This window comes from Anarhichas minor, unplaced genomic scaffold (genome assembly GCF_050575085.1).
Source record: "Anarhichas minor isolate MPS153535 unplaced genomic scaffold, ASM5057508v1 ptg000133l, whole genome shotgun sequence".
NCBI classification, from domain to species: domain Eukaryota; kingdom Metazoa; phylum Chordata; class Actinopteri; order Perciformes; family Anarhichadidae; genus Anarhichas; species Anarhichas minor.
In genome coordinates, this window is record NW_027466579.1 from 272,275 (window position 1) to 300,000 (window position 27,726).

The following is a 27,726-nucleotide window of genomic DNA, read 5'->3' on the forward strand; positions in this document are numbered from 1 at the left end:
TATTCTGACTCTAGTTCCTGTGGAGGCTTCAGGCTGCACACCGTCCTCATCCTGTGAGCTTTCCTTTGGTCGTAGTGAAACACAAACCGACATGTTTGTATCATTCTGAAGGCTTAGAGGCACAAATAAAAACATTTTGAAAACACTCAGAGTCTCGGAGTCCTTTTTATTAACGGGGCGGCTTTAGTGTCTCCTTAATTCATGTTTCAGTTCCAGGCTGAGAAACACACGAATACACATTAATAACAACACAGACGGACTCTGCTGGACTCCGCTGCACTCTACTGGACTCTGCTGGACTAGACTCTTCTAGACTCTACTGGACTCTGCTAGACTGCTGCACTCTACTAGACTCTGCTGGACTAGACTCTTCTAGACTCTGCTAGACTCTACTAGACTCTTCTGTACTCTGCGGGACTCTGCTAGACTCTTCTGGACTCTGCGGGACTCTTCTGGACTCTGCGGGACTCTGCTGGACTCTACTAGACTCTGCGGGACTCTGCTAGACTCTACTGGACTCTGCTAGACTCTGCGGGACTCTGCTAGACTCTGCTACTCTGCTGGACTCTACTGGACTCTGCTGGACTCTGCTGGACTCACGGAGAAACAAGGATAATTAACCGTCAAAACGTTCTAATAGTTTATTATTGTTTAAGAAGTAAAAACTGAAAATAAGTCTAAATAATCAAACTCTTTGATCTGAGACTCAATGAACCGTTTATTTCATTAATTTAATCTAAAGCTCAAACTCACAATTTGTAATAATTTTGTATTAACCGACTTAATCATAACTTTCACTTAATGTTTTCATGAAAACATTTTAAACGGAAAAAATAAAAATATTAAGTTATTTATTAAAATACTTTTACTAAATAAGTGTAATTTAACTGCTTTATTATCACATTTTTAAGACGAACATTTTTGACTTAGTTAAAATTTCTCAAAGAACTTTTTATAATCAACTGATCATTTTAACGGATCATATCGTTGAAAATAAAATCGAATAATTTCACGTAAAAAATGAAACATTTCGAGCTCTTAAATCATTTATTTGTCTCGATATGAACACGACACCAGTTTTGTTTATTGTCTTTCATAACATTTAAAACATTTGTTCATCAGATGAAAGCATTTCATAAACTGACGTGCTGCGTTCCAGTTCAGACATAAAATTGGAAATCCCACAACTTTCCTATGAAGAAGCTCGAGGTGACACACGACTCCTTGTAAACAATAATAATTCAGATCAAATGTTCAACAGCTGATCAGAACCACAGAAATAAACTCTAATAACGACAAGAAAAACAAAATATAAGTTAATATGAAACATAAACAAAACAACTAAAAACATGAACTCTAAATATATTTATTTTACCGTAAAAAGGCTTTTTTATGGTAAAACGGTAAAATGTTTCTGGTTCTGTGAATCTGAGTCCGTGTGGACCAACATTAGAGTCCAGTCCTGCAGAGTCCCGGTTCCCCACAGAGTCCCGGTCCACCGCAGGATGAGATGACCGTGCCGGATTTTACTTCCAGCTTGTCACTGATTGGCCACAGGCGGCTCCTCCTCTTCTTCTATTGGCTGGCTTCCGAAGCCGCTGTCGACCGTGGCGTCTGATTGGACAATAAAAATAAACAAATGAGGTGAAAGTGGCTGCAGATTTATTAACACATGATGTGGAGACAAACTGCTGACGTGGAGCTTTAACACATGATCTCATGAAGTATTTATATAAATATAATATTTAATGTGTGAAGTATTAATGTGTTACCTGTGCTGAGTTTGTCGTCTCGTAGCTCGCTGGTCCTCAGCAGTCGGACTCCTTCTGTCAGACCGAGAGACTGAAGAGCTTCAACCAGACCTTCTACTGGACCTCCACCCAGCTGGAGACAGCAGAGACAGGTGAGACATCAGAGACAGGTGAGACATCAGAGACACCAGAGGCAGGTGAGACACCAGAGACAGGTGAGACACCAGAGACAGGTGAGACACCAGAGACAGGTGAGACACCAGAGACAGGTGAGACACCAGAGATAGGTGAGACACCAGAGACAGGTGAGACACCAGAGACAGGTGAGACACCAGAGATAGGTGAGACATCAGAGACAGGTGAGACACCAGAGACAGGTGAGACACCAGAGATAGGTGAGACACCAGAGACAGGTGAGACACCAGAGACAGGTGAGACACCAGGGACAGGTGAGACACCAGGGACAGGTGAGACACCAGAGATAGGTGAGACATCAGAGACAGGTGAGACAGGTGTAGCACGTTACCTGGTAGTGCTGCAGCAGCTGGTGACAGGGCGTGGGACTGTCCAGGTAAAGGTGAGTCAGCGTCATCATCCCCAGCTTCTCTGCTAGTTTCCTCCATGGAACGTCTCCGACACTCAGCAGCTCCACCAGCCGGGACAGCGTGTCCTCGTCCATCCCCGACGGTTCAACCTCTGGAACACCGACAGGTCGTCTCATCGTCAACGTCTTTATTTCAGAAGTTTAGTTTAAGTTTAAAATAAAAAACGAACCTTCACTGCTGCTCGGCTTCATCTTCTTACTGCTGTGAAGACTCGACCTCTGACTCTGTCCACAGTTCAACAGGTTCCTCACCTGAGGAGAGGAGACAAGGAGAGGAGATGAGGAAAGGAGACGGTGAGGAGATGAGGAAGTGAGTATCATCTTTGTCTCTGGATTGATTCCACAGTGTGAATGTGTCCTGTGCTTTTAATTTGAAAGGATACCTACCTTTTGGCACTTGGCCAGGTCCAGAGGGGTGTGTCCTCCTGCCGGTCTCTTGCGGGGGTTGATTGGCTGAGAGCAGGCCTCCCGCTCTCTGATTGGTTCGTCTTCGTCCAGCTCTTCATCTGAAGAGGAGCTGAAGAAGAGCGGCTCGTCGTTCTCCACGTTTTTATCAGCGCCTGAAGAAACAGGAAGTATGTTTGTCTTTGTTCTTCTTCTACAGATGTTTATAATAACATTGATATTAATGTTAATAATATAATAGTTAAGAATATATGATAATACAACAGTCACAGTTTGAATACTTTTACTACATTTGATTGATTGTACTGACATACGTTTACTGAAGGAACATTTTACTGTAACAGAGTATTCTTACTGTGAGGTATTAGTACCTTTACTGAAGTAAAACATCTGTGTACTTCCTCTACAGCTGTGTGGAACTCAGTGGACACTTGCTAGAAAGCTTTTTCAGTTTTGTGTCATTTTGTTTCTTTTATCGTTTGTTTTGCTGAAGAATGATGAAATGAGGTGAAGTGATGACGACTGAACAGATGTTTTTATTTCCTCTCACCTGCAGCCACGAGCATCGAGCAGAGAGTCGGTGAGCCCAGACTGGCAGCCAGGTGGAGAGGTGTGTTTCCCCCAAACGTGCTCGCGTTAACGTCCGCCTTCAACTGCAGACAAACAGAGAGAGTCACACTGTGATGTCAGTGAGGAACAAGTGTGTACAGGTGTGTACAGGTGTGTACAGGTGTGTGTGTGTCGTACCTCTGTGATGAGAGTGCAGGCCACCTTGAACAGGTTTTCCCTCACGGCCAGGTGGAGGGCGGTGTTTCCACTCTTCTGCTCAGGTGCATTGATTTTGGCTCCGCCCTCCACCAGGAGGCGGAGGCAGCGCTCGCCGTCCCTCCTCACGGACAGGTGGAGAGGATGGAGACCTGAGAGACGAGAGAGGTCAATATACAGTTAATGGTAAATATTTCACAGTTATGATTATTATAAAGCATTGAGGTAATCGTTCTCTCACCGTGGTAGTCGGGGGTGTTGACCAGGTGGGCGTGGCGTTCTCCCAGGTGAGCCAGCAGGGGGCGGAGCGTGGCGGTGTCTCCGGCCAGCGCCGCCAGGTGGATGGGACTGCGACCGTCTTTGTCCAGCAGGCTGGGGTCGGCCCCCGCCCTCAGCAGCACCTCCACCACCTTCACCTGCCGGGTGATCACCGCCAGGTGGAGAGGAGTCTGCAGGGGAAGGAGATAGTGGGCGGTGAGATGGAGGGTTCTTACTAGTTACCTGGGATTTACAGTAGATGCCTGTGTCGAGTAACCTTAGAGTTAGCTAGTTGGAGGTGGTTAACTTTGCTTTGATGGAAAAAGTTAGACACCTGTTGTGGTTAATCATATGAGTTTGTTAGCAAGGAGCTAGCAGGGAGTTAGCTACTGTTAGGCAGCTTCATTTTGGTGTCCTAGTTAAATGAATTACCGTGTTGAGAGACTACATTTCTGATATAATGAGCTCTGTTGGCTTGCAGTTAACAACTTGTTGAAGGTAGTTAGCTGCATTATGGTGAATTAGTTGCAGTGAATGTGGTAGATTATTAAGTTCGGTTCATTGTTATTTGTCTGTCGGACGTGGTGAGCTTTGCTGAGATGAGTTCTCATGGTTAGTTAAGGTCGAGTGCTCAGTGGTTAGCGTTGATGATGCTAACCTGTCGGAGGTGGTTGGCTGTGTTGAGGATATTTTGCTGCTGGCTGCTGAGCAGCGTGTGAATCAGTTGCTGGATCACACCTGTCTGCTGGTGGATGATGGCCAGGTGCAAAGGACTGTGGGAGAACAAATACATCAGAACATCCAACCTTGAGCAAATCTTGACAATGATAAAACTTGCAATCAATTTTTCACTAAGAATCAATTTAAACATGTTTGTCTTTTTGATGTTGGATCAGTCTGTAGAAAAATAAAAGTTAAAAAAAGAAGTAAAAATCTCACGTGTCTCCGTTGCCGTCCTGGACGCCACAGAGGTGTCTCTGGATTGCCAGAAGGACCCGAGCGTCCCCGGTGCTGCAGTACTGCAGCAGGGCAGCAGCCGTCTGTCTGGCGCTCTGAGAGGCTCTGCTGTGGAGGGCGGCGGCTAGAAACACAAAGCAGAAGATTAAATAATAATTAGACCTTTAACACAAGCAGCGTCACATCGTCTGCAAAGAATCGGAGCAGGACTTTGTAGCTTACCGAGCTGAAACAGCTGCTGTTGTACTGGCGAGCCAGTCGGCCCTCCCGTCTGTCCGTCTGTCTGTTGCTGGGGAACCCCTGTCTGAGGGTTGGAGCCTGACATCTGAGCCCCTCCTGCTCCACCGAAGCCTGTGAAGCCTTCAGTGAAGAAAACTCCTCCTCCTCCTCCATTCATCTGCTGGTTGAACTGGAATCCTGCAAAAGTGAAACAAAGTCCACAGTGAACTTCCAATTTGTCAAGTATAAGAATGTTATGGTTAGCTGCTAAACGGCTAAAGCTTGATCCCAAACAGTTAAAGGAAGAATCCAAACATCTAAAAGGAAGACCCCAAGAAGCTAAATGAAAAGTGTTTTACCCAGATAAGGAATACGTATAATTCCCTAATTTGAAGATAATTGTGCTTCAGAGGAAATTGCTTATATCTTAAATGAAATGACTACCTCCTCCTCCAGCTCCTCCTCCAAATCCACCAGCTCCTCCACCTCTTCCTCCTCCTCGCCAGGATTCATAGTGAGGCAGTGGCTTCTGCTTCTTCCTCAGCACCTCCTCTTTGTCTGAAAGAGAGCAGTGATGAGAAGAAAGTTCTGACATTAAAGGTGATAAACATCCTCCTATCACCTCGTACTCAACACCTCATACTGGAGTGCATTTGTTCCATCTGATGTTTATGGCTGACCTTGGACCTGCGGTATGTAGGTGAACTGTTTGGGGTCACTGCTGTCGCCGGCCTTTTTCCTCTTCAGCTGCAGGAAGACGGTGACGGGCCTCTCGATCTCTGCGCTGTGATAGGGCGGCGTTTTGAACACGATGGCGTACTGAGGAGACAGAGAGATGATAAACACTTTGTTTGTCTGAATGAGATTTACACTGATGACACAAACAACACACTGAAACCTGGATTTAAGTGCAATTCTGCTGCACAAAGGCAAGTTTCAAAAAGATAAGATTAGTGCCTTCTAATTTAGAAGATCCCAAACATTTACAGGAAGATCCCAAACATTTACAGGAAGATCCCAAACATCTACAGGAAGATCCCGAACATCTACAGGAAGATCCCAACCATCTACAGGAAGATCCCAACCATCTACAGGAAGATCCCGAACATCTACAGGAAGATCCCAACCATCTACAGGAAGATCCCGAACATCTACAGGAAGATCCCGAACATCTACAGGAAGATCCCGAACATCTACAGGAAGATCCCGAACATCTACAGGAAGATCCCGAACATCTACAGGAAGATCCCAACCATCTACAGGAAGATCCCAACCATCTACAGGAAGATCCCAACCATCTACAGGAAGATCCCAACCATCTAAAGGAAGATCCCAAACATCTAAAGGAAGATCCCATCTCACACAGTAAAACAGTAAAACTCCGTACCTGTTTGTGAACGTCGGTAGGTGAGAAGTCACCAAACGCCTCCCAGCCTCCTTCGTCATCCTCCTCGTAAAAACGGATCTCAATGTCATCTGTAGCGTGCAGCAGAGAGGAAAATTCCTGTTATAATAAAGTCCTCAACCTCTGTCCACCGTCCACCAATCATTTCGTCTGATTTACACATTTGCTAAAGTCAAATGTTTTCACCTTTCTGGACTTTGTCACACAGCAGGAAGATCTCGTCTCCTCCGAGCACCGTACCGCACGTCTTATCCATCCGAGAGATTTTCAGGTTGGAGGCGTTTGGAGACTCTGCATATAAAACATGATTCATCAATGGAGTGTGGAGTGTCGGTACCAGCAGTGAAGTAGTCAGAGTTTAGTGGAAGTACTGCATTCAAATTTGTATTAATTGTCACTAAAAGTGTCTCAAAGCGACGGTTTCTAAGCGTTGGCACTAATTGGTTGCAGCTCTTTGAGTGAACAGTCAGATTGTGTGATGTTTGGACTCACTGCTGTCGTAGATGGGGTTGGAGACGACGGGTTTCAGCCCTCTGGTGTACCCTCCGTTGCTGTCCTGGAGGTAGGCGGTGAACTTTAACCTGACGATGTTCAGGTCCATCACCTTCCCCAGCTCCTTGGCCTCCTTCAGGATGCCGCTTTCTTCTGAATCTGAAGAAACACCGACAGCAGAGCGTCAGAAACCCTCCGTGGACACCTCAGACAGTCCGGGAGGTTTAGTTTCATATTTATTGTTTTATTTTTTGCTTCTACATCCTGATGAAAGTGTAGCTTTTCTGGTCTTTATTGTGATTTCACAAAGAAAGTCGAAGCTGTTGAAATGGTCTTTGTTGTGTTTTTGATTTATTGTTGGAGCAAAGATTCCAAGAACAAAACACATCAAATATGTAGCATGAAATTACACAATGAGAAACAAGGTCAAACTAAAACCATTCATGTCTGTGAGGTGACAGTGTATTGTGTCAGTGAGTCTACCTGTGAGGTGACAGTGAGCTGCTTTCTGTCTCTTCCTCTCATCCCTCAGCCTCCGGCCCAGAACCTCCACCACACCTTTCTTGGTCACATGGAGGATCCCCAGGTTACTGAATCTACAGGAAGTGACATCACCAACCAACATCAGAATATTTCACTATTTTACAATTTACAACAGTAAAATATATTTTCTCATTTCACACATACTGTATAAGGTCTTTATATATTTTGTACGTTTATCATTATGTTTTCAACACCTGACAGTTTGACTCAGTTTGATATCATAAAAATCATTAAAAAGTCACAGTATAGTGTGTGAAAGTCACAGTATAGTGTGTGAAAGTCACAGTATAGTGTGTGAAAGTCACAGTATAGTGTGTAAAAGTCACAGTATAGTGTGTGAAAGTCATAGTCTTTGTTTTGTTGTGATTCTAAGTGTTGGTAAAAATGCAGAGACGTGATTGGATACTCACGAGGCGGTGAGGTCGTTCGGCCCGATGTCGAGCGTGCAGGTTCCGTTCTCGGTGCAGTGACGTCCCACCAGACTGTGAGCGTGAACACGAGGAGGATCCGTGTGGGACACCAGCTGGACCTCCACCCGGGCGTGTCCCACGTAGTTATTGATCTGAGACAGAGACACCGAACATTACTGTGCTGCAGCAGAAGTAAAAAAAACTATGTATGTAAACTATGAGGTATGTTTTACTTCTTCATGTAAACTATGAGGTATGTTTTACTTCTTCATGTATACTATGAGGTATGTTTTACTTCTTCATGTAAACTATGAGGTATGTTTTACTTCTTCATGTATACTATGAGGTATGTTTTACTTCTTCATGTAAACTATGAGGTATGTTTTACTTCTTCATGTAAACTATGAGGTATGTTTTACTTCTTCATGTATACTATGAGGTATGTTTTACTTCTTCATGTATACTATGAGGTATGTTTTACTTCTTCATGTATACTATGAGGTATGTTTTACTTCTTCATGTAAACTATGAGGTATGTTTTACTTCTTCATGTATACTATGAGGTATGTTTTACTTCTTCATGTATACTATGAGGTATGTTTTACTTCTTCATGTATACTATGAGGTATGTTTTACTTCTTAATGTAAACTATGAGGTATGTTTTACTTCTTCATGTAAACTATGAGGTATGTTTTACTTCTTCATGTATACTATGAGGTATGTTTTACTTCTTCATGTATACTATGAGGTATGTTTTACTTCTTCATGTATACTATGAGGTATGTTTTACTTCTTCATGTATACTATGAGGTATGTTTTACTTCTTAATGTAAACTATGAGGTATGTTTTACTTCTTCATGTAAACTATGAGGTATGTTTTACTTCTTCATGTATACTATGAGGTATGTTTTACTTCTTAATGTAAACTATGAGGTATGTTTTACTTCTTCATGTAAACTATGAGGTATGTTTTACTTCTTCATGTATACTATGAGGTATGTTTTACTTCTTCATGTATACTATGAGGTATGTTTTACTTCTTCATGTAAACTATGAGGTATGTTTTACTTCTTCATGTATACTATGAGGTATGTTTTACTTCTTCATGTATACTATGAGGTATGTTTTACTTCTTCATGTAAACTATGAGGTATGTTTTACTTCTTAATGTAAACTATGAGGTATGTTTTACTTCTTAATGTATACTGTATAAAGAGATATCAGGTAGAACATGAGAGTGTAGCTGTTGAGTGTTTCCCACCTTCACGGTCGGGTATGTTCTCCGGTTCTTCTCGCTGGAGGCCCCTGGGAGCCCCCCGTGGGACGGACCCTCACACTCATAACGGAAACGAAAGCCCCTCTGGGAACAAACACAGTTTTACTTTGAGTTGATGTCTCCTACTTTGCAGCTCAGGCTTGACTTTTATTTTGAAAATACTGTAAGTTTCTTTAGAGGAAGAACATTTCTTTCTGTTCTTGATTTGAATCTGTCATAAATAAACATTTCTTTAAATGTCTTTCCTTTGTTGCTCTCATCCCAAATAATGCTGTACTTCTGAACATTATTACAATCTTTCTTTTCATTGTGAGTTTCTAAACTAATTCATGATTATGAGTAGTAGTATTATTGTTCTTATTAACTTTTACCGTATGTTGCGTTGGGAACTTGATTCAACTTTTCACATTGTTCTATTATTTTTAAATTTAATTTGAAATGTTCTACTCGTGATTCAAGCATGTTAAACATTTAGTAAACTTTGTTTGCAAAGTGTTTTACACTGTTGAGTTGCTGAGAGCGGAACATTGGCTGATGTTATTTCTGATTATAGTCATACCTGATTTCTCTCTTCATATTTGATCAATTTCATTACAAGTCAAGTTTATATTTATATCCCTCGTTTATAGTAACGTACAAGTTAAAGTGAACGGCACAACAACAGTGAGTAATTAACAAGAACAAAAGCAACAAAACAACAATAAATATATGTGCACAAAATGAAATCACAGAGAGAATACAACTTATGAGATCAGTTTATAAAAATTAAAAGAAAGTAGTAAAATATTGAAAACCACTTAGGTCAACTAAAAGCCACTGATAATATACTAAATATGAATAATAATAATAATAAATGTCTTGAGTTTGGTCTTAAAGGAGGGAACATTTGGTCGAAAGCAAAAGGCCGTTATACGTCTCAAATATTGACGTTGAGTCATTGTATTTGTACATCCACTGATTGCATAAATCTGGTTCTTCTTTTGACAGAACTGATTTGCATACGGACTCAGCGTCCCCAAAGTCACATGACTTTCAGCTGCAGAAATTCCCTGACTTCCTGCAGCCTGTTTGTGCTCATCTACTGAGTCCCATGATGCTTTATGACTGTTGGGAAAACCCTGGATTCAAGGAAGTGACTGTTACAGTAACATGTGGACCAACAGTGAACAGGGGAACCACCACTGAGTCCTGCAGACCAGTATTTATTTATTTACATTGCATTATACTACTTATATCACTGTATAATACTACTGTATAGATACATATTGTTATTATTGTGCTTTTGAATTATCATTTATCTATTAAATATTAGTGCTGGGCAATGATTAAGATGTTTAACTAAATGATGCTTATTATACATATTACAAACAAAACACTTTAAAAACTAAAAAAATAATTTAAATTAATCTTTTATTTTTTTGGTATTGTGGTCAGACACATATGCAACACTGATTACCGTAATATGTGTGGTATTTGTTATAAATGTACGTTGGTACATAGAGGGTGATAAGAAGCTGTACATGGAGGGACTTAGGACCCAGGGGAATGTAGGTGAAGGAAACAGGAAGAGACGCCACACGAACAGCTGTTCACGACTCGCTGCCCGGTTCTTGTGTTAAAAATGTCCTAATAAACCTAATAAAATAATTGTCGGCGTTAATTAATTAACGCGATAATAACGCGATAATAACGCGTTAACTTGCCCAGCACTATTAAATATACTTTATTGTGTTGTGTGCGTATATTATAGTAGTGGGCGACTGTGGATGAGTGGAGAGCAGGGCCGTCCTTCAATCAGAGGATCGGCGGTTCGATCCCCGCTAGTCGCATGTCGATGTGTCCTTGAGCGAGACACTTATCGTAGCTGAGCCTACGGTGTGATAGAATGTGAATTGTAAGTCACTTTGGATAAAAGCGTCTGCTAAATGACTGTAATGTAATATTAAATAAACTGGTTCTATATTTCTATGTATATTGTGCTCATTAGTCATACTTATATAAAATATACTGTATGGTTGATATTTAAATATTAATATTTGAACTGTTCATTTAAACAGTCTACGGTTTTGTTATTTGAATATTGTATGTATATTATATTTCATTCACAGAGCTCTTTATCAGTTTATCTTTCCTCTAAATTTCCCCTCAGTTATCAATAAAGTTTCATCTTTTCCTTTATGAAATGCAGACATTGTGTCTTTTAAGAGTTATAAACACATTTTAATCCATAAATGAGGCCTGATGATGGTATCATCAGCATAAATGTGGACGTGGCAGTCCCCAGTTGTAGAATAAATATTATAAATAGCAGGGGGCCTAATGTTGATCCCTGTGGGACACCTTTATGAAAGAAAAGTTTATTTTTTAATGTCTGAACCTTTAACCTGAATTTTACTTGCTTTCTATTTGTTGATTTTAGTGCAGCTGGTCCACAAACAGTGTAGAAACTAGAAACTAAATGCCAACAACTCACTAATTAAAGGCACAGACAGGAAGTAAAATGTTGATCTCACCTGTTTGGGCTCCTCGATGATTTGAATGTAAGGACCATGAGCTGAAATACAAAATAAAAGTTTAGTTAATGACTGACGGGTTCTGGACTTAAAAGTCAAAAAGTAGATGAGGGTGTTTCCATAATTATTTAGTTCTAGAAAGTCTAGTTTACAGTTTCTTGAAATGTCCCCTTTCTCCAGGTATGAATGAGACATAACATCAAAAAGGTTCCAGGTGTCGGGGGATCCCCGTGGCATCGGCGGTTAAGATGCCGACCAAGAACCGTCGCTGGTTCATGTCATTGTTAGATCTGTAATGTTTCGAGTGTCTCTCTGTAGTTAAGACTCAAAAACGACCCCGAGATAAGGTTCTACAAAGACCTGAGGGCTGGACAAAGACTCTGAGAAGTCTTAAAGATGTTCTAGATAGTGAGAACATCTGTTAGAATAAGTAAGAAGAGGTTTATAGGTACTTCAAGACTCTACACATTGTAGGTCTAAGGTTCTAGGAGGTTCTGAAATGTCTCAGCACTAGTTGACACAAAAACATTTAGGTTCCACATACTGACGGAACGTTCTAGACATTTATCAGCTGCTCACACAAGGTTCTGAAAACTCAAATGTTAGTCGACTACGACTAAAACTACTAATTAGTGGACTAAGCACTACAAACAAGGTTCTTCAACATTTACACCAAAGATCCTTCTGAGAACAGTTCCCCTGGTGAGTGTGGCTGTGTGGATAGCAGCGCCGTCCTTCAATCAGAGGATCGGTGGTTCGATCCCCGGCTGGGCCCCTCCGCTGGTTGCATGTCGATGTGTCCTTGAGCAAGGCACTTAACTGAAGCTGTGCCTACGGTGTAGAAATGTGATAGAATCTGACTTGTCTGCTAAATGACTGTAATGTAATGAGTGCTCGTCTGTGTTCAATGCTTCTGAAACAGGGTTCTCAAAAAGTTTAACCCGTGTTTCAGGAGAAGAGGTTCTCCAAAGTACAGCGAGAGTTTCTCAGAAACATGCAAATACGAAGAGGTTCTTGGAAATAAAAACAATGTCTAGGTCTCAAGTCTTATAGAAGGAGGTTTTGAGAGGTCAAAGCTCATGTTATCTCAAACAAGAGGTTCTAGATTATTCTATTACGAATTCATTGCATGAAGTTTTATAGTACACACTAAGGGTGATTCAAGAGGTTCTACGTAAACATGAATGCCATGGCCCACATACTAACAGGGGTTCTTGAAGAGACTGCATTTCAACAAACTAGATGTTCTAAAAGGTTCACAGAAAAAAGAAAGAGCGGTTCCTTTGATGAGTTTCTAGAACATTGCGAGGCTCAGTTAGTTCTGAGCTTCAGGCTGAAGGTTCTGGTGGTTCAAACAAAAGGTTCTAAGGTCCAGGTTCTAATGTTCCTGCAGGTTTGATACAGCTAACTTCTCTCAGTGTTTTAACAGCTGATGGTGACGATTCTTCAATCTCGGAGTACTTTTACTTTATCAGTGTTTTTTCCAGGTACAAGTACTGGCCGGATCCCGAGTACCGAGTACTGGTCCTGAGTATTATTCAGAAAACACGATAAACTCCAGCGTTAGCTCTACTTTATGGGCAGCTTTACATACTTAAACATTGGAAATGTGATGAAATGAAACAAATACAACATCAAATATTGTTTAATTTAACAATCAGAATCAACAGAGTTCATCTGATTTAAATATAATTATGTTTGAGAGCTGACTCATGTATTTGAGGCAGTGAATGAGAACATGAGTGTATATTTGTGCGTACCTGTCTCAGGTATGTAGGGCTCAGTCTTTATGTCCACTGGAGGAATGTAGTCGTACGGCATCAAATTCATCTGCAGCTGAAGAAAAAAAACATATTTTCAACATCTAAAAACTGTAAATGAACATTTATAAACGCACCGTACGGACTATCAAAGAATTAATCAATAATTAATAAATCTGATGTAACGTTCAATGACCTGAATCAACAACCTGAAGACTAAACTTTGAGGACACAGACGTTATTGATCAAACATGAAAATAATAGTGCTGGGCAAGTTATCGCGTTATTATCGCGTTAACGCATAAATTCATTAACGCCGACAATTATTTTATCGCGCATTAACGCAGTTTTTTTTTTATTATTAAGCGACATTTTTAACACAAGAACCGGCAGCCAGCAGTGAACAGCTGTTTGTGTGAAATCATCTGTAACAATTTCTCCAGAACTTTTCCTTCAGAAAATGCAGCACAAAGTATATAATAATAATAATAATAATATTATATTATAAGATATTATTACAAATAAATGTGACTCAATGTTTTAAACCAGAATAAAACAAAAAGAGCTGAAAACATACAAATAAAAGAGAGAAGAGTGATTCTGATAAAAACAAACATAAAGTCTCTATTATTATATAACATTATGATGTATTATACATATATATATATATATATATATATATATATATATATATATATATATATATATATATATATATATACATACATACATACATACATATATCTTATCATCCACCAGTAAGAATGTTTGAGGAGAGAAAAGACTCACGTCGTTGTCGTAGACGTTGATGAACTGAGCTTCAGTCATCCTGCAGCACAAACAAACAGTCTTATTGTGAAAGGGTTGAAACAGGAAACACTTCAGATCCCCTCATATGAAGAGTAAAAGTCACGATGATACAAACAAACGACAAGAACGAGAGAAGAAATAAATCTGTTTCACTTTCACATGACGGAGACTGTCTGTCTCTCTCTCTCTCTCTCTGTGTCTCTCTCTCTGTCTCTCTGTCTCTCTCTCTCTTGTCTCCCCCTCCTCCCCTCCTCCTCCTCTCGGCTTGTTTTCAGTCACTTCCTGGAAGTGGCCGAGCTGAGGAAAACCCCCAGAATTCCAGATCTGAGGGGGGCGGGGCTACTGTTGATGATGTCACTGTGCTGCTGTTGATCGTACACGAAGAAGAAGAAGAAGAAGAAGAAGAAGAAGCAGCAGCAGCAGGAAACAGAAGAAGTGTGAGCAACATTTAGTTCTGCACATTGGATCCAGATGGATTTCTGTAACTTGACCTACATTTGACATGTGACAAATAAAAAAGACACATTAGAGAAATACTCTGTTTCAGCATCAAAATATAATACAAGTTTAAAAGGTACTCAGTAGAAGGCTATAGAATCAGATTATTACTATCATTGATCTGGTGGAGCTCATTCTAACTGCCAGAAGTCTACATTTTAAATGTGAAGAAATGTAAATTGAATATATATTATTATTATTATTATTATTATTTGGTGGAGAGCACATTATGAGTAGTAAAGTAACTAACGCTCTCAGATAAATGCAGTAAAAAGAACAAGAGGAAAAGAGTAGAAAGTAGAAAGTAGTAGAACATAGAAATACTTCAGTACATCAAAGTTCTCCTGAAGTACCGTCCTGACTTAAACATAATTACTTACGTTAAACTGATTATCATGTTTTATCTTATATATTTATTTATAAGTGTAAAACAAGACACGCCGTGATTTCATCAAGTTTTTAGACAGAAAACTACAAATATTTAAATATTTAATATTTTTAGCAAAACTACTGGTGTGGCTCTACGGATGATAACATCTGTCTGTCCATCCATCCGTCCGTCCGTCTGACTGTCCCTCTGTCCGTCTGTCTGTCCGTCTAGCTGTCTCTCTGTCTGTCTGTATGTCCTTCTGTCTGTCTGTCTGTCTGTCTTATTGTGATGAACATTGGTTCATCATTCAGGATGAACTGTAATAACTTTATTGGTACTCTGACTTGTTAACGAGTCTGAACTCCTTCAGAACTGAAGACGCTCTCACGTCCAATCAGAAAAGTCTGTTTAAGTCTAAACTCTGATCCAATCAGAACAATGTTGGAAGATCAGCGTGACCGTAGTGAGTGATTGGTTCAATAGATCAGTGTGTCGTCTGCATACGCTCTCATATTTACTTTCTATCATCAGAGAATCTAAGTCGATGAAACAACGAGTCCAGACGTCGTGAACACAAGAACCTCTGCAGCAGATTAAAGGACGAAGAAGAGACACAGACCTGACGCTTCATGTCTCCTTACTTCCTCTCTGCTTGTCTCTGCTGGTTTCAGGTCTGACTTCCTGTCTCTCCTCAGCTCTACAGCCTCAGAGGAAAACCTTCCTCACTGCAGAGACTCTGAATCTAATAAGATCTGAACCGCCTCCTTCTGCAGGAGGGACAGCCCCCTTCTGGGGCACCAGCGGCCAATCAGGACGCAGCACAGAGGGGCCTCATTAACATAAACCCACGGCAGGTAGATTCAGAGAGAAAACCCGGAGGGGGAAGTTTGTGATCGGGGTTTTTCTGTGTGGCCTCTGACCTCTGCAGGAGGTGATTCTACTTCTTCTGTTTCTCTGAAACAGCTTCAAGTTTCTACCAACCGGAGGAAAGAGTTCATCATTAACACGGAGAAAACCATCTCTAATGGGGGGAATGTTTTATTCTAGTTATTTCATCATATTTAATAAATATTACATCATATTTGAGGATAAAACATGACCAACGTCTGTAACTCTGAAACACAACCAAGTGTTCTTTGAATCTAACATTCACAGAGTAGAAACCAATGAAAGTGTGACTGTTGATCTGGTCCAGAGACTTCAGACCGATCACAACAATGTTTTGTCCTCATCATATAAATATGGTCTTTGGCTCAAACGGGTCCTCAAAGTCTCTCAAAGACCTGAAAGAACCAGATCCACCAGAGAGTCCAGCAAACAGGGAGAGACCTCTTCAACCAGCTGGTTGTGAACTGGTTTGTGTAGACGAGTCACCGCACGTTTTATTTCATCGTTATTTTCACTCAGTGGTGGAGGAAGTATTCACTTCATGTACTTTAGTAAAAGTATCTACGTTGTATCAGGAAAATGTACTTTACAAAACATAGTAGTTTTTCTTTCTTTCTATTTTTATTCATTATCTGGATTTGATGAAGTCTTGTGTGTGCAAATAAAAAACGTATAAAACAGTAATTAAATGATTTGATTAATAAAACATCTATTATTGTACAGCTGTAGTCGGTCACAATGAGGCTAATCTGAACTACTTCATGTGTTTCATGCAGATTAACATAACTAAGTACTCAAGTACTGTATCATGAACAATTATGAGGTACTTCTTCTGTACTTCTGTATTTACATTCATCTGACAGGTTTAGTAACTTTAGATGTTAAAACCAGGTTAAACCGATCCAGATCCAGATCCAGATCCGCAAACATTTATTAAAGCTCGTACTTTATTAGTTTAGTCTTTCATTGTGCTTTTATCAGATAAATTAAATGAAATAATCTGCTGTATTTTCCCCCTAAATGTCTATTGAATTTAATTATTCATGTATTTATATTTTCATGATATTTTTTTTAAAGTATTATTTATTAACTATATTTTCCTTTTTAATTATTGTGTATCTGACCCTCTGAATAATAATAATACATTAATAGGTACAGCATGTAAAAAAGGGGGAAAGCAAGAAAACAAAGAATGATTTAAATGAGAAAGATTGATGTAACTATGTACCTGAGAGCTCCCGCCATGACTCAGCACAAACACTGATGAAGGTGATGATGAAGGTGATGATGAAGGCTCAGCTCCCTGCAGGAGGAGGACGATCTGTTCTTCCTTCTTCCGTTTTTTTTTCCTGCAGACGTGAAATCAGGAGTCAATCGCCACGTGTGTGTGTGTGTGTGTGTGTGTGTGTGTGTGTGTGTGTGTGTGTGTGTGTGTGTGTGAGAGAGATGAAGTCATATCTAAACACATCAGTGGGAATTTCCACTCTTCTTCCTCTGTGATTATTTGGGGACAATCCTCGATTTCCAGACTGAACAAACAGTTGCTTCTGTTAAAGGAACAGTCCGATATTAGCCTAGCTTAGCACAAAGACTGGAAGCAGGGAGAAAATGTTAGCGTTGCTCAGCACAAAGACTGAAAGCAGGGCCTAGCTTAGCACAAAGGCTGGAAGCAAGGGGGAACTGTGAGCCTTCCTTGGCACAAAGACTTGAAAAAGGGGGAAACAAATAACTAACCCCATAGCTAACGATAGCTACTGACAGCTAACGATAGCTACTGACAGCTACCGGCAGCTACTGATAGCTACTGACATCTACAGGCCGCTACAGACAGCCACATACACTCACTGACAGCTAATGACAGCTACTGACAGCTACAGATAGCCACAGACAGCCACTGATAGCTACTGATAGCCAACGACAGCTAACGACAGCTACTGACAGCTAACGACAGCTCCTGATAGCTACCGACAGCTACCTCAACACCAGCGGGGGAAAAGTCTTTAAAGTCTTTATCTTCTGTACTGTGACAAACACAAGAGAGACCAAATCCCTCACATTCGATTGGACCGCTAGAAAGTGGGCGGGCTCAGAATGTAGCCCGGTGCGGATGTCAGGATATTATTGGTTGAAATTCATCTGTTGCTGACGTATAAGCACACTTTTCACAGGAAGTAAAGATTTGTTTTGATATAAATAAACAAAGATTTATTATTATTTCTTTTTCATGTATTGTTAAATGTGAGCGCAGTTTGATCTAAAAGGACATTCTCATTTCATCTGGACCTTTAGTTTAAACTGACAGCGCGGGTTCGAGTCTGGCCTCGGTCGTTTACCGATGACTCTAATGTCTAAGTTCTCTCAAGTCGTTTTCTTAGGTTGAGATGAAGTAAACTTTTTGTGTAACCTAAACTAAAGTTAGAACGATAACAGAACTTAAACCGGGAATTAAGAAATCAAACAAAAGTTAAACTAAAGAAGCAACATTTTGGACTTTTCTTCTTCACATTTGAGTAGAAAGTGACGAAGAGTGAGAATCTAATCAAGACAAACATTATAAACATTATAAATAACTCAAGTTTAGTTAAATAAAGTAAGTAAAGACGAAATAAACCTGAGATCTTACATGCAGTGCTTTTCCTGTTACACAATCTGACCAAACTGGAGCTGTTTGACTTTTTATTGTCTAATAAACACAATAAACAAATAACTATAATGACTAAAGTCGGTTTGATCTTCTGCAGCACATTTTTTATTGTTAATTCAGCTGTTTATAATCAGAATAAAACAGAAATAACCAACTTTAAAGTAACAAAACAAGTTAAATAAACATTAAATCAACATTTTAACATCGAGATTAAAGTCAAATATACTTTTAATCTTTAGTTTGTGGTCGTTTTTACTCTCTATATATAATATATATATATATATATATATATATATATATATATATATATATATATATATATATACTGTATATACTGTATATATACTGTATATATATGTATATATATAAATATATTCAGAATGATCTGATGCCTTATTTCCGTTTGACGTAATGAGAACATTCAGGTCTGTGTCTGCAGCTGCTCGTGTAGTCGATCACTGATCGATCAGTAGTCGATCAGTGAGTGTTGGTGGATGAGCAGGTAAACAGCGTGTAAAGGTGAGTCTTACCTGCAGCAGCTCTGACCGTCTGTTTGCCCCAAAAACACTGAACTCTCAACAAGCGAGTGAAAGTCAAGCCAGCACTCACACCTGAGGCCACTTCCTGTTGGGGCTTTTCAAAATAAAGCTAGCTGGAGACGTAAACAAGATCTTTTTCTATTATTTCTTTGTCTGATATTTGTAGTTTTATTATTTACTGTTGCTAGTTTTGTTTGTTATTCTACTGTTGTAAAACTAATGCTGAAATGAAATAACTTCATGTAAATTAAGAGTATATTTAAGTCTATTTAATATAAATGTCCAAACTAAAGTAACAGAGGTTTATTGAGCCATAGAAGTATTTAAGTAACTAATATTAATTCAATATTCAGTATTATTAGGTGTTTGCTATGTGTTTAGCTTGAACTGATTACAAATAAGAATTATTATTATTCTTTTAATCTTTACATTTATTTTTCATGTTTTTATATTTTCAATTTTTTTTTTCTAAATTGTATCTATTTCCAGATTTATTGTCTTTATTTTTTATCTTTTAAATATTGAACTTCTTACCTTCTGATAGCTGTAATAAATTAGTACATTTTATTTGGACAGTATGCAAAACAATTAAAGAAAACATAAATATAAGATATTGAAGTAAATATTATGTAAAATTATTTTATCTAATATTAACTTTTGATTTCTAAAGTCACCACTAGTTCAGTAAACAAGCGCTTTAATTTGAAAGACAGCTCTCTCAACCGGAAGCAGCTCGGCGGTGTTGTCACGGCAACCGTCGGCCTGTCAGTCAGAGTGGAAAGCCCCGAGCGCAAGGGGAATTCCGGCTCCGCGGAGTGAATACAGCGCGCTGATTGGTTGGAAGCAGAAGCAGAGCCCCGCCCACCTTTAAGGACATTCATTATTTATTAAGAATATATTACTAAATTAAATGAGGCACATTAGAATATTATCAGCAACTGAAGATAAAATAAAATTTAAAATGTTTGTGTTATTAAGTTCAATCAAAGCAATTTAAATAATGTTAATAAATGTAGGAAAATATGGAAGCTCAGTGACGCAAGAAAAGATTGTTTATTTTAAGGGACAAAATATCGTGTAGGGTAAAAATATAAATACTCATAACTAGTCAATATTATGTCAAAATGTATCGTCTCATTTTAAAACCTCAAATATTTTATTTATTTTTTTATTTATATATAGATTTGACAACATCCAAAATCATTACTTTGTATCTAAAAATTCAAACTAAGTGACAATCATGAGGCGGTGACGAACATTAAAGATTATTAATTAACATATTTAGAAAAAGATATTCACTTACTTTAGTAAAGTTCTTTAACTTCAACAGAAGAGGTTAAAGAAAACAACACCTTTAATCGTTAATGAATAAAAACTCTTCAACATGTGACTGTTTGTACTTTATTTGAACAGAAAGGCCTGAAAACTCCCAGAAGCATTTATTAATCAGAGCTGACCAACACATCGAGGAAACAAACGGGAATCAAACCGCCGGTTTCCTCTGTGACGGTAAACAACACGAGGGTTCAACATCAGATGAAAATATTAAATATAAAGTATAAAGTAAAGCAGAAAAAACACCAATAATATACATGTCATTTCAAAAATAGATTTATCTAATGCAGAGGTAGCCAACACGGTGCCCGCGGGCACCTGGTCGCCCGCAAGGCATGTTCTAAAAATAGCACTAGGTCCCCATGGAGCTCCGTCTAAAAATTGTAGTTTCTGTTCTTTTTTAATCAAAAACGCATTCATGTAGATTTTAAAAGGAAGAGGCCGCACCGCACTAGGTTTTGAGGTTCCGAATGGCGGCCGCTTCCCGTTGGCACCGGACGCGCCGCCCCCGCCGCGATCGCACACCGTCGTCAGGTCCGTCAGTCCTCGGAACAGGCCGCGGGGCAACAACTCGTAGGTGGCGGGGGTAGAGGCGAGGCAACGCAGTACGATCGAAAAGGCCCAGACTAGAGGTTTGAACGCAGGCGACCAAAGACGCTCGCGTGCCTCGGAGGGTTGGACCCCCCCCCCCCCCTCGGCTATAGACGAGACTTTTTACTAGTTTATTCGTGGAGAAAAAGGTACCAAAAAAAAGCCGGTGACTACAGAGTACAGGCCGGCATGCAGGCTTCATTGCGCAATGCAAAGTTGACCCAGATTTCCCAAAATGTGGTGATTAGTACTAATGTAATAGGATTCATTTAAAAAATGTGAAAGAGTTGATTTTTTTATCTTACATAACTGATCATTTGTAGAAATATATATATATATATATATATATATATTTTTTTTTTTTTAAAGAAGTGATCATTTTTACAAAAATATAACAGGTGCGATTTTGAAGAAAATACACAATCATTGTTAATTATTGTGAGGAATAATTAACATTGACATGTGATCAGTCTCTTCACATGTATTATTATTAAAGTGATCTGTGCAACTTTGTTATTCAGGAAGTTTGTATCAAACAAGTAGCCCTTCGTACTGCTTGGTACCCTTGAAGTAGCTCTCAGTTTAAAAAAGGTTGGTGACCCCTGATCTAATGTAACATTTTCTCACTTGACCAAGAAAAATAATCTATTTATGACCTAAAATGATTCATCTTGATAATTGATCTGAGATTAATTATTTTTCTTTGGATTCATTTGATTATAACTCTGCTATACATCTCTTTATTCCTTAAAGTTAAACATTAAGAGAAGATGAGAACTGAGTGCAGACTGAAGGATCAGAGTCACGTCATCAAAAGATCAAATAGGATTTGTATGATTTAGATTTTAAACCCACAGAAACATGAAATGACCCTTTAATAAAACTCCACAAGTCCTGAGACACAAACACAAAGAAGCAAACATGTAGAGTCACCGTGTGGACAAAAGAATGTGGACGCCTCCGATCGACAACCGGACGCTAACCGGACGTTAACCGGTCGACTGTTTTTCATGTTTAGAGGAAGATGTGAAAACGTCCGGTTTTTAAAACATAATTTATAAATAATAATAATTTATAAATAATAATTAGACAATAATCACATCTGAATCAACGACGACCTAAACAAGTATTTGATCATCTAAATACTTATATATTAACTTTCTGTCACTCGTCTCATTCAGGTTCTTTTTATTTATTTTTGTTTGAATAATGTCCTAAAATTATTCTATAAAATAAAATGAAATATGAATAAAGAACAATGTCTTCAGGTTTAAATCGATCAATAACGAGGGCGTCCACACACTTTGGTCCACTTAGTGTGTTACAGTCACTTTAAGGCTTTTATAGGTTTAGATATAGATACGTTTATATATAAAGCAGCAAAATAAGAAAAACACTCATACAGCTGTGAAACCAGAAGATTCTGTGGTTTGAACTTCTCATGAGGAGGAGGAGGGTAAACAGTCGTGATGAAGAAGGAATGAACACAACAAAACACAGAGATTCATTCAAAAAACTGTAAACGCTGGACTTTGTGTTGAAGAAATCCTCCAGAGGTGAGACAGACAGACCTGCAGACAGACAGACAGACCGGCTCTATGTGAAGATGAGGCCGGCCTCGTTGTAAACCTGGAACACCTTCTCGATGGCGTTGACGTACGCCGCCGTCCTCAAGTCAAGACCGAGGTTGTACTTGTTGGCTGTTCTCATGATTTGCTGCATGAGGGAGGAGAGAGGAGACAAGGAGGGAGGAGAGGAAGGATGTAGAGGAGGAGACAAGGAGGGAGGAGAGGGGCGAGGAAGGATGTAAAGAAGGAAACAAGGAGATCAAAAATTGTTTCAGGTCTGACTTTTAAATAAAGTTAAAGATTCAGACGAGAAGTTTTTAATAACATGTAAAGAAGTGTGTATATGTGTGTGTGTCTGTGTGTTACCCTAGCAGAGCGCTCCATGGTGAAGGCTAGACCTGAGTGAACGATGTCCTTCTCAGACGCTCCCTGAAACCAAAACACATGTTTACAACACCACAGAAGAAGAAGACGTAGTAGTAGCAGAAGTGATAGCAGTAGTGATAGTAGTAGTAGCAGCAGCAGTAGTGATAGCAGTAGTGATAGTAGTAGTAGTGATAGCAGTAGTAGCAGCAGTAGTGATAGTAGTAGTAGTGATAGTAGTGATAGCAGTAGTGATAGTAGTAGTAGTGATAGCAGTAGTGATAGCAGTAGTGATAGCAGTAGTGATAGTAGTAGTGATAGTAGCAGCAGCAGCAGTAGCGATAGTAGTAGTAGTGATAGTAGTAGTGATAGTAGTAGTAGTGATAGCAGTAGTGATAGCAGTAGTGATAGCAGTAGTGATAGTAGCAGCAGCAGCATTAGTGATAGTAGTAGTAGTGATAGCAGTAGTGATAGCAGTAGTAGTGATAGCAGTAGTGATAGTAGCAGTAGTGATAGTAGTAGTAGTGATAGTAGTAGTAGTGATAGTAGTAGTGATAGTAGTAGTGATAGTAGTAGTAGCATAGTGATAGCAGTAGTGATAGCAGTAGTGATAGCAGTAGTGATAGTAGCAGCAGTAGTAGTGATAGCAGTAGTGATAGCAGTAGTAGTGATAGCAGTAGTGATAGCAGTAGTGATAGCAGTAGTGATAGTAGCAGTAGTGATAGTAGCAGTGATAGTAGTAGTAGTGATAGTAGTAGTGATAGTAGTAGTGATAGTAGTAGTGATAGTAGTAGCAGCAGCAGCAGTAGTGATAGTAGTAGTAGTAGCAGCAGTAGTAGTAGTGATAGTAGTAGTAGTAGCAGCAGCAGCAGCAGCAGCAGTAGTAGTAGTAGTGATAGTAGTAGTAGTAGCAGCAGCAGTAGTAGTAGCAGGCTGTCAGGGCCTGCAAGGCCTTCTCTGCTGGCCTAAACAGAATCACAAAGCTATATATATAAAAAAAAAAATAAAAATAATAATAATCTTAAATACACTACATGTATTATAATTTATAAACAAAATTTTCCCATTATCTTATGTTCTCATTGCACAGCTACTGTCTTCCTCAGTTGCTCTGCTTCCAGTGCAGCTTGTTTTAAGTAGAGCTTTTATCCAATCAGATCTCACCTCTGTGTCTCTAGGTAAGAAGAGAGGCCCGAGGCCTGCAGAGTCTCAGGTGCATCCAGTGCAGATTCAAGTAAATGGGGACAATATTGTTGATTGTCATATTCTTCAACCAATCAGATCTTTAGTTTGACATGTTGGGCGTATTCTTTGACTATCAGAGCCTGCGCGCCGGCCTGTAATGACGTCAGCATTACATGCCGCCAGTGTCCGTGTGTAGCTTTCCCGCGAGGTACAGAGTGTGCTGTGATTGGTCAGTGGGCGAGCACGTGACTATCGTGAAACGAAACTTAACAGCCAGCAGAGGCTGATGGGTAGTGAATCACATCACGTGATGCAGCTCAGCCAATCAAAATGCATTCTGACTGAGTGAGATGCACCATGACAGAGGAACCTGAGCCAGGAAAGACATTGCAGAGCAGTACGTTCAAGTTGTGAAAGTAAAATCCTATGTTAATCTCTTTGAGTCACGGCTTGTCATTAAGGAATGACAGTGGATCCCACAACCAGACCAGCTGAGAACATTATATTTTCCTGAATTTAGGCTTTTGCATTTTCTAAATGCACTAGCATTATTCAAACGACTCGTACCGAACGGTTTAATACGAAGATGTACGTAGTTACAGCCTTAAAAATGAATAATAGCTGTGGTGCCATCATGTCGTTATAAGGTGGTATTTCAGCTGCAGGACAGCAGTGAAGGCCCAGGTATAAAATGCACGGCCCGCCACTGAGTAGTAGTAGTGATAGTAGTAGCAGCAGCAGCAGCAGTAGTAGTAGTGATAGTAGTAGCAGCAGCAGTAGTAGTGATAGTAGCAGCAGCAGCAGTAGTAGTAGTGATAGTAGCAGCAGCAGCAGTAGTAGTAGTGATAGTAGCAGCAGCAGCAGTAGTAGTAGTGATAGTAGCAGCAGCAGCAGCAGCAGTAGTAGTAGTGATAGTAGCAGCAGCAGCAGTAGTAGTAGTGATAGTAGCAGCAGCAGCAGCAGCAGCAGTAGTGATAGTAGTAGCAGCAGCAGCAGTAGTAGTGATAGTAGTAGCAGCAGCAGTAGTAGTAGTGATAGTAGTAGCAGCAGCAGCAGCGATAGTAGTAGTAGCAGCAGCAGTAGTAGCGATAGTAGTAGTAGTAGCAGCAGCAGTAGTAGTGATAGTAGTAGCAGCAGCAGCAGCAGTAGTAGTAGTGATAGTAGTAGCAGCAGTAGTAGTAGTGATAGTAGTAGCAGCAGCAGTAGTAGTAGTAGCAGCAGCAGCAGTGATAGTAGTAGTAGCAGCAGTAGTAGTAGTAGTGATAGTAGCAGCAGTAGTAGTGATAGTAGTAGTAGCAGCAGCAGTAGTAGTAGCAGTAGCAGCAGTAGTAGTAGTGATAGTAGCAGCAGTAGTAGTGATAGTAGTAGTAGCAGCAGTAGTAGTAGCAGTACCAGCAGTAGTAGCAGTAGCAGCAGCAGTAGTAGTAGTAGTGAGTACTCACAGCGACCCTGGCCTGGAACTCAGAGGTGGGGACGATGGGGATGGCTCCGCCGTGTTTACCAAACTTCCTCTCTAGACTCTCCTGAACCGACACTGAAGAGAGAAAGAGAGGGTGATGAAGAGGAGGGTGATGAAGGGGAGGGTGGTGAAGAGGAGGAACATCCTTCTCTCTGTGACGATCAATCAATCAATGGATGTATTGATCGATGGTCTGTGAGCACTCACTCAGCAGGTGGTAGTTTGAGTCCCTCTCGTATTTGAAGGTGAGTCGACCGTAACTGACGTGGTTCAGATTCTTCAACCACTCAAAGTACGACACCGTCACACCACCGGCGTTCAGGTACATGTCCTGACAGAGGAGAGAGGGGGCAAGGACACAGGAGAAAACATGGAACAAGGAGAGGAGGGAGGAGATGAAACAAGGATAGGAGGCAGGAGATGAAACAAGGAGAAAACAAGGAAACAAGGAGAGGAGAGAGGAGACAAGGAGACAGGGAGAGGAGACAAGGAGAGGGAACATGGTGACAAAGAGAGGAGAGGATACGAGAGGAAAGAACACACAGAGGAAACATGGAAACAAGGAGGGTAAAGAGAAAAGGAGGTAGGAGACAAGGAGATGAATGAGAAGAGGAGAGAGGAGACAAAACAAGGCAGAACATATAAAAACTGTATTCTATCTTAACAGAACAATGCAGAAGTCCACTGACTAAGAACTAAGAACTAAGAGCTCACTGACCGGGATCACCATGATGTTCCTCTCTAGGAAGATGCGGTCGGCTTCGGGTGTAGTCGGACCGTTCGCCCCCTCAGCGATGATCTGAAAAGACCACAGACACCAGGTCAGTGTACTGATGCATGCTGGGAAAACAGGTATTGATGGCGAGTGTGTTACCTTGGCCTTTATCTTGTGTGCGTTGCTCTTGGTCAGCTGCTTCTCGCTGGCCGCTGGGATCAGGATGTCACAGTCGGCCTCCAGGATGCTTCCTTCGTACGGCGTCGAGTTAGGGAACCCGACGATGGTCCTGTTTTCCTGGAGGAGGAACATTCATGAAGTTAGTTCAATAGATAGATTGATTGACAGAGCAGTGTTACAGACGTTACTTCACATAATCATTCAAATTATATTCAATAAGTAAAACTTGTCTTTGAGACTTCACTGTAGTAACACCGATAATCCAGCAGGTGGTGTACTGGTCCTTTGTTTTTATTACTGCATGTTTATTTACAAATGCAATACTGAACTCCTATTGGTTACAGTACTGACCAGTTTGTAGTCCAGTTTGTCACTTTATCACCAGTACTGACCAGTTTGTTACTTTATCACCAGTACCGACCAGTTTGTTACTTTATCACCAGTACTGACCAGTTTGTCACTTTATCACCAGTACTGACCAGTTTGTCACTTTATCACCAGTACCGACCAGTTTGTTACTTTATCACCAGTACCGACCAGTTTGTTACTTTATCACAAGTACTGACCAGTTTGTAGTCCTGTTTGTTACTTTATCACCAGTACTGACCAGTTTGTCACTTTATCACCAGTACTGACCAGTTTGTAGTCCTGTTTGTTACTTTATCACCAGTACTGACCAGTTTGTCACTTTATCACCAGTACTGACCAGTTTGTAGTCCTCCAGCTCTTTGGGGTTGATCCCGTTGGGGTTCCAGATGCTTCCGTCCATTTCTCCGATCCCGACACACTTGGCCCCCATACGATGAAGGTAACGCATGGTATGAAGACCCACGTTACCAAAACCCTGCAGACACAACAGAGGGCACAATAACTCTGTGACATTTCTGTTTTTTATTTAAATATCTCAACAACTACTGGATGTTCCCCTCAATACTACTTTGATTATTGATCCGTTAACAATCGATTAGTTGTTTAGTAATAGCCAATAGAAGCATGCTATGATGATGCTGATGTCAGCTTTAGCTCAAGTGAAGCCTCACAGAGCTGCTACCAAACACACCCTGGATGCTAAAACACGCCCTTCTCTTACAGCTCCATATTTGGGGTGTTGCATTCTGGGTGTTTCTTTGTCAAGAGCACTTTGTTAGCAGACCACGAACATTTTAATACTTATTCCTACTAAGACAGTGAAAAGGCCTTCAGACCGGCCATTAAACCCGA

At 40.2% G+C, this 27,726-nt stretch overlaps 2 protein-coding genes across 2 annotated transcripts in view; both read right to left on the minus strand.

The window, feature by feature from the left end:
* Nucleotides 1-1,028: 1,028 nt before the first annotated feature.
* nfkb2 (nuclear factor of kappa light polypeptide gene enhancer in B-cells 2 (p49/p100)) lies at nucleotides 1,029-19,207 on the minus strand. Its single transcript, XM_076083476.1, has 24 exons — nucleotides 19,101-19,207; nucleotides 17,155-17,275; nucleotides 14,150-14,189; nucleotides 13,361-13,436; nucleotides 11,601-11,641; nucleotides 9,073-9,171; nucleotides 7,810-7,961; nucleotides 7,340-7,452; nucleotides 6,857-7,015; nucleotides 6,551-6,655; nucleotides 6,347-6,435; nucleotides 5,640-5,778; nucleotides 5,404-5,517; nucleotides 4,963-5,157; nucleotides 4,723-4,864; nucleotides 4,442-4,556; nucleotides 3,767-3,974; nucleotides 3,508-3,677; nucleotides 3,311-3,413; nucleotides 2,743-2,915; nucleotides 2,526-2,607; nucleotides 2,278-2,447; nucleotides 1,773-1,884; nucleotides 1,029-1,614 (listed from the first exon to the last, which is right to left on the minus strand). The coding sequence occupies exons 2-24, from the start codon at nucleotides 17,169-17,171 to the stop codon at nucleotides 1,541-1,543; spliced, it is 2,688 nt and encodes an 895-aa protein (XP_075939591.1). The 5' UTR covers nucleotides 17,172-17,275; nucleotides 19,101-19,207; the 3' UTR covers nucleotides 1,029-1,540.
* A 1,289-nt stretch (nucleotides 19,208-20,496) lies between these two features.
* Nucleotides 20,497-27,726, minus strand: part of LOC142941514 (glutamate dehydrogenase, mitochondrial-like) — a 19,557-nt gene continuing 12,327 nt past the window's right edge. The window contains exons 7-13 of the mRNA XM_076083452.1: nucleotides 27,212-27,349; nucleotides 26,485-26,622; nucleotides 26,329-26,409; nucleotides 25,818-25,941; nucleotides 25,594-25,685; nucleotides 22,970-23,032; nucleotides 20,497-22,751 (exon numbers count right to left, since the gene is read on the minus strand). Coding sequence (XP_075939567.1) covers nucleotides 22,632-22,751; nucleotides 22,970-23,032; nucleotides 25,594-25,685; nucleotides 25,818-25,941; nucleotides 26,329-26,409; nucleotides 26,485-26,622; nucleotides 27,212-27,349 — 756 coding nt within the window. The 3' untranslated portion in view covers nucleotides 20,497-22,631. The remainder of the gene's footprint in view (nucleotides 22,752-22,969; nucleotides 23,033-25,593; nucleotides 25,686-25,817; nucleotides 25,942-26,328; nucleotides 26,410-26,484; nucleotides 26,623-27,211; nucleotides 27,350-27,726) is intronic.